This window comes from Lactuca sativa, chromosome 8 (assembly GCF_002870075.4).
Source record: "Lactuca sativa cultivar Salinas chromosome 8, Lsat_Salinas_v11, whole genome shotgun sequence".
In the NCBI taxonomy this organism is placed as follows: Eukaryota; Viridiplantae; Streptophyta; class Magnoliopsida; order Asterales; family Asteraceae; genus Lactuca; species Lactuca sativa.
In genome coordinates this window covers 227072074-227089097 of record NC_056630.2, presented here as the reverse complement: position 1 = coordinate 227089097, position 17024 = coordinate 227072074, and the positions used below count along the sequence as shown (strand labels likewise).

At 36.8% G+C, this 17024-nt stretch overlaps 1 protein-coding gene across 2 annotated transcripts; it reads left to right on the top strand.

Moving 5' to 3' along the window:
- Positions 1-626: 626 nt before the first annotated feature.
- On the top strand, positions 627-6603 carry LOC111882378 (uncharacterized). Of its 2 annotated transcripts, none has more exons than XM_052766160.1 (15): positions 627-932; positions 1747-1875; positions 2386-2635; positions 2715-2804; positions 2868-2958; positions 3039-3105; positions 3211-3255; positions 3341-3510; positions 3603-3701; positions 3792-3860; positions 4714-4852; positions 4936-5125; positions 5460-5581; positions 6132-6168; positions 6263-6603. In XM_052766160.1, exons 2-15 carry the CDS (start codon positions 1768-1770, stop codon positions 6427-6429), a joined length of 1644 nt encoding a protein of 547 aa, XP_052622120.1. In that variant the 5' UTR covers positions 627-932; positions 1747-1767; the 3' UTR covers positions 6430-6603. The 2 variants fall into 2 exon arrangements, with proteins under 2 accessions (XP_052622120.1, XP_052622119.1); XM_052766159.1 differs by having other exon boundaries at positions 1747-1886.
- Positions 6604-17024: the final 10421 nt, after the last annotated feature.

Sequence of the window (17024 nt, the reverse complement as noted above, 5' to 3'; positions counted from 1 at the left end):
GGTGTGTGATCTATGTTCGTTGCTTCAACCTCTTCTGTTGTGTGCATCACTCCTCTTGTAAGAGTTATTGTGTTGTGCTTTAAATCATTTTTCAAAACCCATGTAGGTGAACGAAGATGATGATCGGTGGTAAGTGGATGATGGTTGAGAACCGGTAGCATGATATGGTTGGTGGTGGAGTTTGAATTTCACATACATATGTTGAAGAACATCTAAAATCGTAAATAAATCCATCTGATGGAATCAGATGAGAATGTGATATAGCACGAAGATTTCTAATCACAATCTCGAATCATTGAGACAGATAAATCGATGTATTGAATAGATAAGTTGTGATTTAGATGAAAAGAAAAAAAATCACAGATGAAGGAGAACTTGTTTTTCAGGGACGAGGACAGTTGAACTATCATTTGGTATTGAAAGTGAAAGTACCTTAAATTTTATATACTGACATCTGATTCGGCATAGTAACGAGGTCTTAAGTCCTTAATAAACATGTTAACATGAGTTTTATGACCTTTAAATGCAAGAAAAAAAACATTAAGACCATTTAAAACATACCGTTAATTTCATGTCATGTTAGGTTTTACCGGTCATTTGTTTGGCCTCTTACCGAAAGAGAGGTAAGATCCGACTCGCAACCTCTTGCTCCATCCTGAAAGCCTGGTTCGGTCAGCTGAGAAAAAAGCTGACTGAGAAAAGAACGTCCATTGCCTTTATTTGCCCTCTTCTTCTCCTTGAACGGTGACTTAACTCCTTCCTCTCCATTGTGTCCCTCCATCCGCATAAGCCTCACCGGTCACCTCCTCCACCGTCGCCCTCTCCAGCACCGGCAATCTTCTGCCTTCTCCATCGTCGGTCAGCGTCGCTGCCTTCTTCATCAATCACATCGTTTCTTCTTCATCGATCAGCAGGCTCAGATTTTGAACCAGGTATGTTAGGTCTTCGTTAGTTTATTGATAAAACTGTGTGTGTAATTTTGGTTATCAGGCAGTGAATAAGTTTTACGATTTTGTTAATTTCTTGTTCTGATTTTGCCTTCCGTTTAACTTGGGATCCATATTATTTAGCATCTGGTTGTTTTAATTCTTGTTAGCTCTTACAATTTTTTCTTTTCATTCAAGTTTTATTAACGCCTACAAGGTGTTTGATGTTTTGTTCCTTTTAATTAAAGCATGGGAAACTGAACATCCTATTTATACTAGTTTAACCACAGGTTCACATTCAAGTAAATTTTAATTTTGATTTTTATCTACTTTACACAATGCTTAATCACCGATTGAACCATAACATATCCTATACATAGATAATGATATCAGGGGAGAGGTCAAATATCATCAAAGTATTTGTAAGAGTGAACTCACTTATATCTTTTTGCTTCAAAACCAATCACATATCATTATATTTTCCCGATTAGTAATCAAATTCCTAAATTTTAAAATGAATAATCCAATTCCCAATTCAACATTTCTAATGTCCGAAGGTTTTTGTCATTTGTGAACAGGGATGTTAGAAATGATGCTGTTTCATTAACCATCCTTTACTGAGAGTCTATTATGCAGATGTTTGAACTATAGATTTTCCTATGTATATAATGTGCCATAATCCAATTCCAATTGAAGCAAAGTACTTTACATCTTTTACCATGTTTGCTACTTAACACATGCTTTTGTTTTGTTTCAAGTGTTATTATCCCGTTGTATTGAATTAATTCCTTGAGTTTTTACATTGTTGCAACTTTAATAGTATCAATGGGGGTGATAAAAGATGGTTCTATTTCGGGAACATTACCAAGTAACAAAGTCTTTGGAGTCAACTATCCTGGTTACCCTTCATCTATGGAACGTGCTTTGGTTACTCTTGGTGGAGCCGAAGGTATTTCCATGGTATGCTAATTACATTCTTCCATTATATTAAAAGCTTCCATTTTTAGGTGAGCCAAAAGGCTGAAGTTATTGTCTCATCTTTTTGGATGAGACAATAATATGCAGTTTTTGTCCCTCTTTTTGGGTTGGACAAAAAGTTGTAGTTTTTGTCTCATTGACATGCCACAAAAAACTGTAGTTTTTGTCCCACTTTTTCAGGTGGGACAAAAAGCTGCAATTTGTCTCATTGACATGGGACAATAAGCTACAGTTTTTGTCCCACTTTTTGGGTGGGACAAAAATGCTGCAACTTTTTGCCCTACCTTGTTGGGAGGACAAAAAGTTGCAGCTTGTCTTATTGACATGAGACAATAAGCTGTAGTTTTTGTCCTACTTTTGTGGGTGGGACAAAAAAGCTGCAACTTTTTGTCACGTATAAAAAGTCTGCAGTTATTCTGAAACATGAGGTTTCAAAATAACTTCTAGAAATTTCAATTAGGTTTTGTGGCATGATATGTAGGCTCGTGAGTCGCCATCAAATCTTCTAGAACTTCGTTTCCGCCCTGAAGATCCATACTCACATCCTACACACGGGGAGCTTGTCCCTTGTAACAATTTTTTGCTCAAGATTTCAAAACAAAATATTCAACCTGAAATCACTGCAAATGCTCATTTGAAAGAAGATGATGTGACGCATATATTAGAAAAACAACAAGACACAATTTGTGCAGATATTGTTGGACATGTGTCAGAAACATATTATTTTAATGGTTAGAAAAATGTCCAATCTTTACATTTATTTAAACCCTAAACCCTAAACCCTAAACATGTTGTGTTTGAATCATACAGGAATGGTAGACTACCAACATGTTCTTGGTGTTCATGCTGACGTGGCACGGAAAAAGAAGAGAAATTGGGATGATGTGGAACCACAATTCGGTGCGTGTTTATTAAAAAAACGATATATAATTGAAAAATGTAACTTTTTGTGTAACTTTGTAGAAAAACATGGCCTTATTGATGCGGATCAAGAGGATTTGATGATTTTGTTGCCTCCCCTTTTCTCATTGAAGAATATTCCAGAGAATGTGGTGTAAGAATAAGATGCTTTATCTTGTCACAATAAGATATGTGCAAAAGACGTAAATGCCCTCCTCATTTATATTCTTGTAGGTTGAAACCATCTATGTATGTGAGTTTGAAAAAGAAACAAGAGGGAGTTGTACAACATCGTTGGGAGGTAAGTAAGATCAATCACTTTTCAATAACTTTTTTTTTTATCTTGAGGGCAAAACAGTAATCTTACCATAACCTATGTTCTTTCTAACTTATTGTGTGAGTGTAGATGGATATTGAGCCAAGTCTTGCTATTGATTTCAACATCAAAGATATCCTTAATTACAACTCCTTTTATAGATTCTTCTTATTTCTTCCACTATTTCCTTTTATAGATTCTTCTTAACATGTTGACACATGTTCCTAAAAAAGTAAATTGGGAAAAGTTTATAAAAGAAGGAACAGATGAATGGAATTGCCAGATGGCAGTTTGTGATTCGTTTGAGGAGCGTCCTATATGGATCAAAGAATCTTTGTCTGAACATTTGTCAAACAAAGGTCTCAAACTTAGTAGCAACTATTTGAAAAGGTGTGTTTACTTTTTACAAACTTATCTTGCATATACGAGGGCAAATTTGTAAAATGTTCTCTTACTGATTTATGTCATGTCCTCATTTATAGGCTTCTATTTAGGGCAGCATATTATTTTTCAAACGGACCTTTTCTTAGGTTTTGGATCAGAAAAGGATACGATCCACGTAAAGATCCGGAATCTCGCATGTGAGAATTCTATCATAATTTATAATTTTATTGATTTAAAAAATGATTTATTCATTTTTTTTAAAAAAAAAATTATGTTTTGGGAAACAGATATCAAAGGATTGACTTCAGAGTACCTCCATCCTTACGAAGCTATTGTGATAATGGCATAGCATCCGGGTAACACATTTATAAAATTTTATCTTTTTTTTTTAGAATATAAACTTTGATATTATTATTATAAAAAATGGAGTTAATAATGATTCATCCACTCCATTGGTTACACCAAGTAGTATATTCCAAGTATATTCCTTTCCTCCAACTTTTCTAGATTTTCATCAATACCCCTTCAATTCACAAGGTTTTTACAAATTTGTCTGTTACAATAACTTAAAACTTTATATTATTTAAGGGGTTAATCTCAAAAAAGACCTTATATTTTATGTTTTTCCGGATTAAACCTTAAGCTTCATTTTTTTTTTCTAAAAAGACCTTGTATTTTTCCATTTTTTCCGAAAAAACCCTCACATTTGTATATGTTTTTTTGGGGGTTTTATGCAAAAACGTCTTATTATTTTGGGAATTTTTTTGATAAAGTCCTAAACGTTTTTTTTTAACAGAAAAGTCTCATTATTTTGAGAAAAACACATAATTTGTCAATTTCTGTTAAAATAAGATAACTACTTTTTCGTTAATTTAGGCAAAATGGTAAATAATTGGGTCTTTTCTGTTAAAAAAACATTTAGGACTTCATAAAAAATTTCCCAAAATAATGAGATTTTTCTGCATAAAACCCTTTTTTTGGAAAAAAAAAATTACTAAAAGGGCCAAATTGAAAAAAATGAAAAAATGCAAGGTCTTTTTCAGAAAAAATAAAATAAAGTCGAGGTTTAAGCCCAAATAAAAAACAAAATATAAGGTCTTTTTTAAGATTAACCTATATTTAAGAAACATAACTACACAAAATTTAAATCCATTTGAAACAATTATCACATTAAAATACAACAATATAATTAAATAAACTTTTATGCAGATTAAAGCATAAATGGGGAGATTTATGTGGTTTTCGAGTTTTCCCTTACAAATGTCAAATTTCACTTCAATTATATGAACTTCCCGATGATTACATTCGACAAGAGATGAAAAAGCCTTCGACTCAAACAACTTGCAATGTAAGTCTTTATTTCTTACTTTTTTTTATAACAAATGTTATTATTATTATTATTTTTTTAATGTTGTTTATATAAATTTACAGCTGGCGACAGGTTGGTTTACTCCACATGTCCTTGAGATTTTTCGGTTATGTGTTGCTGTGAGATTCCTATCCGTGTATCCAAACGCTGGTGCTGAGTCTTTTCTCAAATCGGCTTCTTCACGTCTTGAAAAGTCAAAAAGAGCAGTAACTGTAGTAAAGGAGCCGATAGTTAACCAACAAATCAATAGAGGTGCAAATTTACCATTTTTCAATTTTTTTTTTTGATGAAGAGGGCGTTTTCGTCTTTTGCACTGACAAAAAGGTCAAGCGCTGAATCATTCCAACCTCTTAATGGTTAAGTCTTTGTCGGATTTCTTAACCGTTCAAAGGCTGTATCAAACGCGTTGAATGCTGACCGATTCTAAATGGTTTCGTTCAGAGGCTATCACATAGCCTCTGATTCATCACATGATGTTATGCCATGTCATGTCATGTTATGTTATGTTATGTCATGTATAACAAATGGAGGCTAAATATGCAAGTGGTTTTGACTTTTGACTTTTGACCACGCTTTAACTAAGCAGATGAGGTGATTATTGAAGAAAAAGGCATGAGCAATGATGAAGAAGAAGATGATGAGGATGATGATGATGTAGAAGATGATATGGAGGATGAAGATTTTGATGCGGATGAGGGACTTGATTTGGTAAGTGTTATTGAAACTACCCTTTTTTTGTTCACATGATGCTTGGATAAATTATTTTAGAGTAAATTACACGAATGATCCCTATGGTTTAGGGTAATTTGCATGTTTGGTCTCTAATTTAATTTTTTAAATCGGAAGGTCCTTACTGGTTGTTTTTGTTACGCACTTGGTCTCTGTCTTACCTAAAAAGACTATTTTGCCATTGATTTTTTAATTTATTTAAATAAACACACCCCAATCTCATCCCCTCATCTTATCTTACCTACCCAACAAATTTTCCTTATTTAAATAGTCTTTTTAGGTAAGACAGGGACCAATCTCGTAACAAAAACAAACAGTAGGGACCAAGTGTATAACAAAAACAAACAGTAGGGACCTTCCGAGTTAAAAAATTAAATTAGGGACCAGGCGTGCTAATTACCCCAAACCATAGGGACCATTTGTGTAATTACTCATTATTTTAAAAAATATATGAGAATAAGGACAACACATTGTTTTTTTTTTTTTTTTTTTTTCCTCTAATATTTATTTTGTTAATGTTTGTTTCTAGGTTGGTGATGGGACCAATTTCTTACAAGAACCATCTTGTATCCTTATTATTACCATTTTTCCTTTACTTATTTTTTGTCATGTCATTTTTTTTTCTTTATTTTGATATGAAATTTCCTATATGTTGTAAAGATACAAATGAAGATAACATTTCAAAGAGCTACTTGCAAGACCTCTTTGGTAGTTTTCCATATAATAATGGAGGAGGCAATGAGTTTCAAGATGGTGAAAATAGTGATGGAGAATATCATATATATGATCAAGATAGTGATGAAAACTACTCCGATGATGATTACTAATATTGTTTGTGTTAGCAGAATTTTATTTAGTATTTTTTCATATTGTGTTGCTTTCACTTGTTTTTTTTTTTTGAGCTTCAAATCTTCAAATCAGTAAGGTGAAAGTCATTTTTGTATAAAAAGATCACTTTTGTTTTTGGACAGGAGAAAGAAAGGTTGATGTTGAGTCATGTCTCTCACATTTTTGACAAAGGGGATCCAACAATATCAACTAGCACTCTAATTCAAACTCATAACAATATTTGTTTTAACAAATTAATATGTTTTCACATGGATTGTGAAAACATATAGTGGCCAATTGAAAAGAATACAACAATCTATTTCATAACAATATTTGTATGAATATATTTTACCACTTCAAAAACAAACACAACCTTAGACTCAGGCTGGCCCAATGGGCGAGATGGGCCATAGCCCAGGGCAACATAGAAAAAGGGGCATAAATTTGATCTGGTAATTAATACTGTGTATACGGTTTGGCCCACAGTTTAGTCCTGGTTCAATTCAAAGCTGTTTGGGGGCGTCATCTTGAGCGTTCAAGCATCTTTCTGAGAAGCCAATCGTCATCTAGAAAAACGCATTGTCCAGTCCAAGGAGCAGAATCTTTAATCGATTGAAGAACTGATCATTCTCGTTATAATTTCTTTAGTTCTCTGTTAAACCTAGTGGCTATTACATAAAATTTCTTTATTTCTCATTCCAATTTAAGATTTCTCTTTTTCGATTCTTTACTTAGCACAACCACAATCCTGTAACATGATGATTTCTGAAGCATAACGTCACCAAAAATATGAAAAACTATGAGGTTTTTGATTTCTAAACTGGGTTTGGGTGAGTTCGATTTCTGAATTCTTATCTCTCTGGTTATGTTTTCTTTTCTCATTCCAACTCCTGAAACCTACTATACCCAATTTCTCTACTTCTCCTAATTTCCAGAATCAATTTATCTACTACTCATTCTCATTTTTGACTGGTTTCTAAGTTTGATTTTTTTTCCTGATTTATGAAGCACAAACCACAAAAATATGAAGAAGCTTGAGGTTTTCGATTCTAAATCGGGGTTGGGTGAGTTAAATTTCCGAATTGTGGTATATCATATTCGGCTGTTTTAAATGTTTTTGTTTGTTTGTTTCAGGAGTTGGACTGTTTGCTGATTGTTAGAGGTTGATTAAAGTAGAAAAAGTGAAAATCGATTACATTTTTTGTTGCTTTAGGTTTGATTCTAACTTTTTGTGGTAGCTTCAGGTTAAATTTCTAGTCTTGTAGAGTTTATTTCTAAACTTTATTGTTCTAATTACCAGATGTGAATGAAAAGGCATATAATTTTCTATTGAACTTATGTTTAGGACTTTCTAGAGACAACAAAAGGTATAACTGTATAAATTGATTTCATTGTTCCTAATAGAAAGTAGGTTTAAAAATAGATGCCTATTTCCGATTCTATTATGAGGTTATAGTAGAAAAGAAGTTGTTCAAATAGAAGCTTTTAAAATTGTATCTACAAAGTACCATGATATAATAAAGATCGAATGGATCAGCAATTCTTAGCATTCAAATTTTATAAAATATTGATTATTATAAAATAAAAGATGTTTTTGCTTCAAAAAAAATGCTTGAAGATATCGTGTTAAATGATTTTCGTTGTTTTTTTTTTCCATAATATTTGTTTGATTATAAAATTTACTGTATTTATGATCTAATAATTTTTTTATATATACCTTTTTGTTTATCGTACGGCATATACAAAAGGGCATAAAATTCTATTTTCGCCCCGGATAGTAAAAACCAATGGACCGGCCCTGCTTAGACTAATTCCAATGTATACATTTTACAAACCAAAGAGAAATGAATTTGAGAGCAAACTTACTCCAAGTATATAGTCAAGAACACATCCCCTGTTTAGGTGAATTTTTAGGCAAGATTACATATTTCTCTCATTGTTGTAACAATGCAAGAAAACGAATTCATTATCACCTCCCTTATTTCAATAAAATCATGTCCAACATTAGCCTAAGTCACTCTAGTTTACTTATTCTGTGTCCTACCTTTGCGTCGGTAATTTTTTCTTTTTTCTTGGAATTATTTGCACTATAGAATACGTGCAATTGGTTAGATTGAATAATTTCTTAACAAACATAAAACAACCGGATTTTTTTAACATGATAGATTTTTAAACAAGAATCTAATTTTTATTACAAAGTTTCATTCAATATTTGTAAAAATAGAACCACCTAATGTGACACTTACCATGAGACCAATGACGACACCACTTATTGTGGTCGTGACTACAGTTGTAAACCATACCAAAAGACCATAAAAGTTTTTAGTGCTCACTTTAAATGGTAAAAGCATAATTTTTTTTTGGTCATACCTTAGTTGAATAGCTAGCACTACGTTGTATCATGTATGTATGACCAACATGGTTAGACGTTTTTAACCTTAATTGTGTGAAAAACTCCATTAAGGGTTTAGTTGGTAAAGTAAGATGAAATTTAAGGATGTCGGTACTTAGTGTATTTCCATTTAAATGGCAAGACTTAATTTCATTATTTTGATTAAGTCTTAGGTTTCGTTTAAGTGAAAATATAAGTGAGCAGAAAGAAAAGATGAAAATCAAGCCTTGTTATGGTAATGCATAAAGGGAATTGGATTTGTTCAATGACAGCTAGCCAATCCAACCCTTGACAGCTATTCAGATTTCTTCACATCCAAGTTAATAGTTTTGTTGTTTTAAATAGTTTGTTTTCAGTTTCCTAATTGGTCTAGATCTAGAACTCTTTCACATCTTGTATATATACCCTACATGGGTTTGTTTTTTAATTGATCAGTTAATAAAAATTTCATTCAAACCTATATCCAGTTTTTTTTATGGTATCAGAGAGCAGGATACCTTTCCTGCCGATCAATCATGACAGGAGAAACACCGAGCATCAGTCCTTCCAGCAAAAATCCATCATCGGACACCGGATCACCCTTCTACATTCATCCGACCGACTATCCTCAACAAATTCATGTCAATGAAATCCTAAACGATAACAACTATGTCGACTGGGTAAGGGAGATGAAGGATTTTGTCTTGGCCAAGAATAAATCGGGTTTCATTGATGGAACTCTTGTCAAACCGACGGAAGATGGCATGGGAACGATGTGATGCCCTAATATGGGGATGGATGACGGCTGCAATGGAGAAGGAGATACGAAACAATGTCAAATACGCTAATACAACCCAAGCAGTTTGGGAAGATTTTGAAGAACGTTTTGGAAAGGAAAGCGCGCCTTGTGCTTATGAACTAAAACGAGCACCGACGATGATGAGACAATATAACACCTCCATATCTAGGAAGTGAAACATGCAAAGTGAAACACAATAACAAACTAATTATCTGTGGTCTCAAAATCTATTGAATATAAATAATCTCTACTATTTAATCACCATAATAATTGTAACATCCCGAAATATCAAGAGTAGAGTGGAAGGGCTAAAAGAGTAAATTGGGAAAGAGTGACTCGGCGAGTCCATGGGTGGACTCGGCGAGTAGAGTCGCGACTGGGTCGCGTGTTAAGTAGCCGACTCGGCGAGTCAGTAAGATGGACTCTGCGAGTAGGCGCTGAGTGGAGAAAACCCTAATTCTCGGGGTTGAGCCTTATATAAACAACATAACAGCCCACCCTCAGCCTCTTTATTCATCCTCAAGTCCAGAAACCCTTAGCCTTCGTGTGTGAGTGATCTTATCTCATTTGGGAGCTTGAAGGAGGTGTTTGTTGAAGGAATTTTGGGAGTTTGAAGGCTTGGAGCAAGGGGCTTTGCTTGGATTCGAGTTTCAATTGCAGTTGGGGCGTTCCTTGGAGGTAATACCTCGTTCTTGGGCTGTTGTTATGTTGTTTCTTCATTTTGGGGTTTGTGGGAACTTGTCTTTGGATGTAACTGGAGTCTAGAGGTTAGATCTGAGGTTGCTACCTCAGATCTGGAATGGAGAAGGATCAGAGAGCATGAAAGTCCATGTGTTGGAGTGTTTTGTGGAGCTATCATGTCCCAAACCTTAGCCCTTATGTGCAAAATGCATAGATCTCTTTGGATTCACGTAAAGTTTGCCACTTTACGTGATGGATGAGTTGTAGGAGGCTAGATCTATGTTTTGGAGCAATTGCATGGCCTGGAATGCTTCTGAATGGATTCAGACCGGTGGTACTCGGCGAGTCACATGGGTGTACTCGACGAATTGCTTGATGATGAGCTGGAACTCGACGAGTTGGAAGAACAACTCGGCGAGTTGGATGAAGATGGCCTGGAACTCGGCGAGTTGTATGAACAACTCGGCGAGTAGGTTGAAGATAGTCTTAGACTCGGCGAGTCGGTTCTTGGACTCGGCGAGTCTTGTCGAAGAGTCCCAATATTTTCTGGTCGAGTCGAGAATCGGTGAGTCAAGGGATGACTCTGTGAGTTGTGTGCGAGTGGACTCAGAGTTGTTGAACTCGACGAGTCTCGGGGTGACTTGGCGAGTTAGGTTACGGATTGAGGGAAGTTCTGTGTATGGGGACTCGGCGAGTCATCGGGTTGACTCGGCGAGTAGAGTTAGTCAGGGGTTGACTTTGACCTTGTCTTTGACCAAGGGTTGACCAGTGGTTTCCAGGGGCATTTTGGTAATTGTTGATTATTGTTTTGAGTTCAGTGCTTTGGTGGTTGTCCAGTGGTGGAGATCGTATCGGTGATCAGAGCAGCTTGGGTTATCTGTTCAGTCAGCAGTTTCGAGGTGAGTTATCCTCACTATATCAACAGGGTCTACGGCACCAAGGCCGGCCCTTATCGGATTGAGATCCGGGTAGTTGTTATGTTGTTACTGCTTTGATATGTTTGCATCCTGTGAGCTAGGATGATATATGTTAGAGACCTGATTGAGATCGGTATCCTGAGAGATAGGGAGATGCTATGCTAGTGACCTGTTAGGTCGGTATCCTGGTTAGGATGATGATATGCTATGTGATCTGCTTGATCTGCTTGTTGACTGTGAATTGCTATATGATTGTATGTATATATGCACATGTTTGTTTGGACTGGAGTTGGGTTGAGGCGGGTCCTGCTGTGTGCTGTAGGCCAAGATACCTAGGGCGGACCGGTTGTCCCGAAGGCCCAGCGAGCGGACCAGATAGGCTATAGGCCCGGAAGGGTGGACCAGACGTGCCGAAGGCTCGGAGAGTGGACCAGATAGACTGAAGGCCCGGTGCGGGCGGACCAGTCATACTGTAGACTCAGAGAGTGGACCAGGTGGATTGAAGGCCCGGGAGCGGGTGGACCAATCACACTGCAGACTCGATGATTGTGGATAGACTCAGAGGGTGGACCAGGTGGACTGTAGGCCGGTGAGGCGGACCAGTCACATAGTAGACCCGAAGTGCATGGCTGTTCTGTGATCGGATATGTTATGCATGTTATGCGTGTATGGTATTTGTGGTTGGTATTTTGGGGGTATCTCACTAAGCTTTCGGGCTTACAGTTGTGGTTTCATGTTTTTCAGGTTCTTCAGGAGATCGTGGCAAGGCGAAGGTGTGATCGTACCGCTCCTCATGATTTTGTAGTATTGTGATTCTGGGAACACGTTAAATGTTTTGTATTGAAAACCCTTTTTGTAAAGATTTAATGGAATCGAGATGTTTTTGAAAAATTTAAAATTGGTTGTATTTTTCGGTCGTTACAATAATTACGACTTTACTCATTGTATAATGTTTTGAGTAATCAACTAACTACTTGAATTAAATAACATCACTCATGCCATGTTATTAACATGCATACTATGGCTCTCTCTATGGTCCTTCCTTTGTGAACATATCGACTGGACACCGTTCCAATGATGCTCATTTCACAATTCAAAATTCTTGTCATCGTCCAAAATGTATTGGAATTCCAACCTCACATGCATTGACCTTTTGTGAGGTCGAGACTTCAAAGTCACAGAGACTGAGCTAACGATATTATAAAATGTTCCATTGGAACTTTGTTACTAGAAACAATTCCATGATAATGAAGGTTCAAATTCAAGGTACACTCCTTGAACACTTGTCTTGCATTAAAGTTTACGTAGATTTAATAATCAACTCCCATTATGAAAACATTTCCATATTCCCATACGACCATCGATTTTGATCAAGAATCATCTCAATCTAAAAGATGCCACCATCGTCCATCCAAATTAATACCATACTTTCATCTGTCCACAAGCAACCAAGCTTCAGTAAACCTCAGAATGTTCTTGATAATTGTTTAACAACTCTAGTCACATAAAAAATTCTAATCCTTTTTCTCTCAATGCTCAAGGCATTTGGAAAAATCAAAATAAGTGGATATTACAACATATGTAATCAATCCTATATCCGAAGCATATGGGACTCGATTCATTATATCTGATATCTGTTCAATCTCTTGCTATAATATTTTCATATATGGAATCTCCTACGTTGAACTATTTCAACATGATATTCACATATGTCTATGACTAAGTTCTATTAAACTATACGATCTAATCCTTTAGATTTGAAACAAAGTATGAGTGACCTCTCCTTTAAGTCTATTATAGCGAAAAAATTCCCAAACTTTGAATTTTGAAAATTGAGAATTTTGTTCCCTACGAACAGTATTGTTAACATGCAATACTATCATAACAGTTATGCTCCCACTAGCTCTGACATGTAACCAGAAATCAATTGGACTTCTAGAAATCAATTGTCATGATTTTCTTACTTAAGTACAAATTTCTGTTAGGCGGCGCTTTGATAAGTCTCCAACTAGATGCTTATACACCTTCATTGTATATCATATGTATGTGTTCAAACCCTTTTATAACTTATAATTATAAGTCTTGAAAGTTCAAAAAATTCCTTTCCATTCCTCACAATTCGAAATATGAAGAGAGATGTCGTAATCATATTGTGAATTTGAGAATGCAATTAACACAACCAATATCCATACTGATCTTTACCAAACCCTTTAAAATCTACTAGCAAAAGTGTTTCCTCATAATCATTCTCATGAATCAGAGCGAAAACTTTGCCGCTTAAATTTTATGGTGCATACGTTCCCATCCATGTGAATCTATCATTTCCAACCTACAATCACAAGAAAAGGTTTAGGAAAAAACCAAATTCAAATTTAGTTTTCTTTCATGGACTAAACTTCACTATTCTAAATTTCTTGCCCTCTGGTAGCATAAGGACCTACCAGTGCTTCTGTGTTGCTAGCAACTCACCCATATTGATCATTGTACTTTCATAAAGAATGTTATTTTGCTTTTGAAGTTAAATGAAAAACATATAATTCATAAGCATTGCCAACTCAACTAGAAGGTGCATAGAAATAAGAATGTCTCAATTAAACATGTGTGGTTCTCAATCTCATGTCGTGTGTTAGTGATAACTAAAGGTTTATTGTCGATTGGCTCCTGAAACTCTCAAGATCAATAAGAATCCCACTGACTTCTTGACATATGAGTTTTCTCTCAAGGAAAATTCCTTGACGGGTACAAATATTCAAAAGTTTGTATGGATTCCCGGCAAGAAAGACACTTTATAGAATTTGTCTCAGTTTATCTTTTGTTTTGACGAAAACATCACAATTCCAGTTCTAAATGTGCCATAGTAAGAAAACATTATTACTTCACATTTCATGAGGTGTTATAAACCTTCTTAGTTTGAAATGAGTTTCTAGATACGATTTGTAGTAACTAGAGCATGGCTATAAAACTTGATTGGAAACGAAGTATGACTCATCTCTTGATTGAACTGTTTCAACAATATACAATTCCTCTTCTTAGCCATACAATTGCACTAAGATGTTCTTCGAGGATCAATTGTGATATAGTTCCATAATCGTTAAGATGATCATAAACATGATGCTTAAGTAATCTCCTTTCCTTTAATAGACTGGAGAAACTTTTGTAGCACCTGGTTCCTGGTACGTAAAATTTATCTTAGTGTTTTTCATTTTTAGCCTTGGACTCGGCGAGTTGTAGGTCCGACGCGGCGAGTAGAGACGAGATCCGAAACACGTTTAAGTTGGCGACTCGGCGAGTCCACATTCTGGACTCGGCGAGTCCCCACTGTCTGATGAAACCCTAAATTTCAAGGGTTTGCACCCTATTTAAACCCTTTTATCCGCCCCTAAGCTCGCCCCCCTTCACCCTCAGAGCCCTATACTTCGTTCAAGCCTTGTTCCTTGTGAGATTGAAGCATTTTGCTGTGTTTTCTTGAAGATTTGAAAAGGGAAGGAGAGTAGATCAAGAAGAGAAGAAGGAGGCCAGGCATATTTGGGTTATCTCAGTGATTTCCTTGAGGTATATCTCAGTTTCCCTTTGTTTTCATGCTTAATGTCCCTTGTAGCTCCATGAAAGTCCTTCTTGAGCCTTTCCCGAAGCTTGTTTGTGTTTTAGGGTTCGTAATAAGCTGTTTAGCCTCTAGATCTAGGCATGATTGAGCTCCAGGAGCTTGGATCTACTGCCTTTATGGAGCCATATTGCATGAAAGCCCTAGATCTACTCTTTTAGTGAATCTTGAGCCCTAAAATCCTCATGGGTGTTTATTTACACATAAAGTTGGAAACTTTACATGTTAATCAGGCCCTAGAAACCCAAATCTATGAATGGCATGAGCTGGATTCAAGCAGAATCGCGTGTATAGTTTTTGCATGTGGCAGACTCGGCGAGTCGTTCATCTGACTCGGCGAGTTGAGTCGCGAGTCCCTGAGTTTTCCCTTTTTTTTTTCGTGTTGCGGGTTGGAGCAGTGAGTCATGGGGGTGTGACTCAGTGGGGCGGAAGCCAGACTCACTCATGAAGTAACTCGACGAGCCAATGCCATGACTCGGCGAGTTCAAGGCAATCTTCTTGCCTCAAGAACAGACTCGGCGAGTTGTTCATATAGCTCGACGGGTCTCAACATAGAGTGTTCTTCGGATGAAGAAGAACTCGGTGAGTTGTTCATACAACTCGGCGAGTAGGATGAAGGACTATTGGCCTTTAGTTTAGAAGGAGAACTCGTCTAGTCAATGCTTAACTCAACGAGTAGAGACGGGTTTATGGTCGGACAAAGGGATAGGGACTCGGCGAGTTGACAAGTCAACTCGGCGAGTCGGGCCAACTGACAGTTGACTTTGACTTGACTCTTGATTGGTAAAGGGTAAATGGTCATTTTACCCTGAAGTCGGTTAGTAGTATTTGACTAAGGGTTTTGTGGGAATTATAGCCGGAGGATTTCCGGAGCGGCAGCAGCAGCAGAAAGTCAGTTCCCACACAGATCAGCAGTTACTTTGAGGTGAGTTTCCTTCTAGTAGTAACGGGTATAAGGCACCAATGCTGGCCCGTATAGACGAGATGTTAGTATTAGAGTGTGGGCCGAGCCCATATCTCTTGGTTGAGTTGATTATGATATATGCCGGTATGATAAAATTGTCTATACTCGTTGTCTGTGTGATACTTGTATATTATGAGTTAGAAGCTGAGTGTGGGCGAGGCCTGTGTCTCTCTTAGAGTGGAGTGTGGGTGAGGCCCGTATCTCCCAGATAGAGGAGTGTGGGCGAGGCCCGTATCTCCTAGCTAGCGGAGTGTGGGTGAGGCCCGTATCTTCATGAGTGTGGGCGAGGCCCGTATCTCCTAGCTGTTCATTGTATGTTTGTATGGTATGAGGTATTATGGGGGAACTCACTAAGCTTCATGCTTATAGTTTTCAGTTTTGGTTTCAGGTACCTCTTCTTCGAAGGTGAAGGAGCTGGCGCGGTAGCGGCCCATCACACACATGCCTCGTATTCCGCACTATGAGATCTTCTTGGGGATTTGTACTCTGACATTTATTATATTTTATGAAAATGTTTTCCAGACATACGATATCTTTTATGAAATGTTATGATCGGTGAATGTTTTATTTCTAATGTTTTACTGAGTATATGTTTTAAAAATGAAATTTTGGGCTCGTATTTTTGGGACGTTACAAGTTAGTATCAGAGCCCTGGTTTGAGGGATTCGGACACACCTTCGGGGGTGACTGAACTCAAATCGAGGGATTAAAAGATTTTAAAGAAGAAAATATTTTCTAAAAGCTAAGTAAAGAGTTTTAAGAGGGAACGAAGTGTGTGATGTGCGCGACTGGCCGAGCTCAAGTAAGTATTCCCCAAAGTACCCATACAAGCTTATGTTATGTTTATCGGTTTTAGTAGAACAGCATGCTAGACTAGGACTAAGGATCTAGGAGTGATGCCTTATGTGCCTGATTTATGTGCTTCATTGAATGAAAACTGCATGCTAGAATTGAGTAGACAGTAGTAGGATAGCATGTTTAGGTTATACCTGATAGTATGAGTTTAGCATTGTATGCTAGTCGGTTTCTCTTTATGAGGACGGATTTGCTTGAGATTGTTTCCTATGGTCTGAATGCTGCTTGCTTTGTGCTTCGTGGGATTCTGAGTGATGGGAGTTAGACATTAGGTGAATACGTCGTGCCACATGTGCTCAGGGTTGAATAATCTTAGAGTGCTGGACTTGGCTCTATTACGCAGCTCTTGTCTGAGTCTAACCGTTGTAGAGCCGAGTCTGTTACTCGAATGATTATCTGAGCCTCA

Bases quoted from the DNA above. Each gene is read 5' to 3' on its own strand.
- LOC111882378 (XM_052766159.1), top strand. From the start codon at position 1,752: ATGGGGGTGATAAAAGATGGTTCTATTTCGGGAACATTACCAAGTAAC. The intron at 2,959-3,038 runs GTAAGAATAAGA...ATATTCTTGTAG, and splicing joins AATATTCCAGAGAATGTGGT to GTTGAAACCATCTATGTATG. The intron at 4,853-4,935 runs GTAAGTCTTTAT...ATAAATTTACAG, and splicing joins CGACTCAAACAACTTGCAAT to CTGGCGACAGGTTGGTTTAC.